This window comes from Montipora foliosa, chromosome 12, assembly GCF_036669935.1.
Source record: "Montipora foliosa isolate CH-2021 chromosome 12, ASM3666993v2, whole genome shotgun sequence".
NCBI classification, from domain to species: Eukaryota; Metazoa; Cnidaria; class Anthozoa; order Scleractinia; family Acroporidae; genus Montipora; species Montipora foliosa.
In genome coordinates, this window is record NC_090880.1 from 7,017,041 (window position 1) to 7,019,540 (window position 2,500).

General features: G+C 38.9%; 1 protein-coding gene across 1 annotated transcript in view; it reads left to right on the forward strand.

The window, feature by feature from the left end:
* LOC137978953 (echinoderm microtubule-associated protein-like 6) overlaps nt 1-2,500 on the forward strand; it is a 103,069-nt gene that overhangs the window by 97,796 nt on the left and 2,773 nt on the right. The window contains exons 33-34 of the mRNA XM_068826079.1: nt 1,766-1,928; nt 2,431-2,500. The exon at nt 2,431-2,500 is cut by the window's right edge and continues 34 nt beyond it. Of these exons, the coding sequence (XP_068682180.1) occupies nt 1,766-1,928; nt 2,431-2,500 (233 nt within the window). The remainder of the gene's footprint in view (nt 1-1,765; nt 1,929-2,430) is intronic.

Consider the following 2,500-nt stretch of genomic DNA (forward strand, 5'->3'; position numbering starts at 1 on the left):
ATGCTTACAAAAAACCACTGTTTTAGTAATGCCATACAGGTGCACGTGAATTTTATACGAAAAGGAAAGTTCTTACGTTTTATTTGTCACTGCCATTAATACTTTAATTCGAATAAATAGTGATAGGTTAGTTCCTGCTAAGAAAATGGCGGGAGACTATACCCCATGCTAAGGGAGGAGCAGAAGTGCTCTTTCACTAAGATTCACTTGATCACATGATTTTGAGTGCAATTTGGAATAAATAAGCTCGAGTAATTTTTTTCAAAGACGAACAAAATTCCAGGAGGCCTTAGGGCGGCTTTGAAAACTTTACAAGTGCTTGTTTATTCCAAAATGCACGAGAAAAATTGTCATTACTTATTAAAATTGTATATGACAATTTTTCGAGATAGGTTGTTATAGTTAAGCGGAAGCAACGCACGCATATCATGCAATCACTCAAAAAATTGGATTATCTATGACTCGCATATAGTTTGCTATCTGTGACTTTCTTTGATAACTGACCAATCACAATTCCTGGCTTGTTAACTATTTTTCCACTGGATTACTATTTTTCTGCATTGTGCTACGTGGAAAGTGCAACTGCTGGAACTGTATTTCCAGTCTTGGCTAATCAAAATAGAGGAAGTTTTCCAAGTAGATTATTATTGGTAAGAAGGCAGTGTTGTCCCTCGCTTAGGGCTTTTCATTTGCATGTTGTTTTGATGGGTTCGAATCTGAAAACTGGCCGGATTTGTCTTCGTTGATTCCCAAATCAACTCCATCACTATTTCAGGGGTTTCAATAAAATTTGAAGTAGGCAGCTGGTTTGAGTCTAGTAGCCGACTGTATCAACAAGGGGCCGTTAGGCCCCTTCGTCTAGGGGGGTCTGGGGGCATGCTCCCCCAGACGATTGTGAAATCTGGAAGCTCTGAAATGTGATTTCCAGCACTGAAGATGAAGGAAGATTTCTAATCAACAGAGACACTGAGTGTGCAATTAAGCGCATTCTTTTGATAATTTCCAGCGAAGAAAGATTTGGAAAACCATTTCAAAAGGAAAATTAACGATTTTTAACGTTATATGATGTTTCGACAACTTCATGTCATCATTACTACCAATTTCAAGCTGCCGGGAACGGCAAACCTTTTTTGCGCGTTTTTTCAAGCGCGAATTTCAACATTTTTCAACATGAGAAATCAGTTCTGTCGAACGATAAGAATATGTCATTTTAATCTGAACAAACAAAAAGGCTTAACCGATGAAACTAACGAAAAATTTACTGTTTTTGGAAAACAAGTCTTGATGCAACGATTACTCAATAACGACCTGTTTTACATTAAACGTCTTGATATGTTTGAGGCGTAACTAAACGTAATTGAATTACGTAAAAAATGTGACGGTTGGTCCAGGCAAAAATGCGGAAAAAAGTTGTAGCCGTGCACTGTAGCTCAAAGATGGCAATATCAAACCTGATAATTATTTTGAAATTGAGGTTAAAAAAGGTACATTCAAGTCGATCAAAATTTAATTTTACTTCAGGTTTGACGGAATCCTTCAATTAATTCAATGTAGGGTAAAAAGTAGCCGACTTCTCCGAGCGATGCAGCCGACGCTTTTCGTCGGCCGTCGGTGCTTATTGAAACCCCTGCTATTTGTATGTACTATGTAGCGAGTCCGGTTACTTCCTACCGTTTGGAATTCGTACCACTCGCGGTCCCACGATATGCAACTAGCCTTAAATTCTACTGTTAGTAGATAAAAGTCATTACTTTTACCTTTTTAGGTTCAGCCCAGAAGGTAGATATCTGGCAGTGGGATCAGATGACAGCTGTGTTGACTTTTATGAACTACGTGATGGTCGGCCTTTAACCCGCGCAGGTTACTGTAAGGGAATCCCATCTTTTGTTACACAGATGGACTTCTCTGCTGATGGCAGATTTATTCAAGTACGTACTTTCGGCAAAACGGCCTTTGATTTGAGTGCCATGGTAAACACAACCCTTTTTTTCTTGTCCGTCTGTACCGAGTTGTTCAAAGATCGCTTAAGCTAATTCTGCATCAGTGGAAACATAACTGAATTGCACTGGGTTTATTTACTGATTACACCAAGTTTCCACAGGATTTTTAGCCCTCAACTCTGACTTGGACTTTTGTATTCCGTAAGCATAAAATTACACTGTTAAAAAAAGAACAAAATTCACACCGGGGTTGGTGTTTAATCGGGGATTAGTACTAAGCGGCTTGTGAACAACTCGGCTTTGTCTAGCGAAGAACATGGCAGCCCTATGCAAAAAGTAGTCATGCAAGTCTTATCATCAAAAAAGTCATCGCCAAGGAAAACTACTCTGAAGCGGTCAATTATACTGATATCCATGCTTACTACGTCTTTCACTCATGTTTTTTTTAATTGACATTACTGTACTCTGCAATGAAATTTATTTTTCCAAGGTTTCCACGGGTGCGTACGAACGTCTAGTGTTTACAGTTCCTGGAGGGAATCCTTTGAAAGACAGAAAAG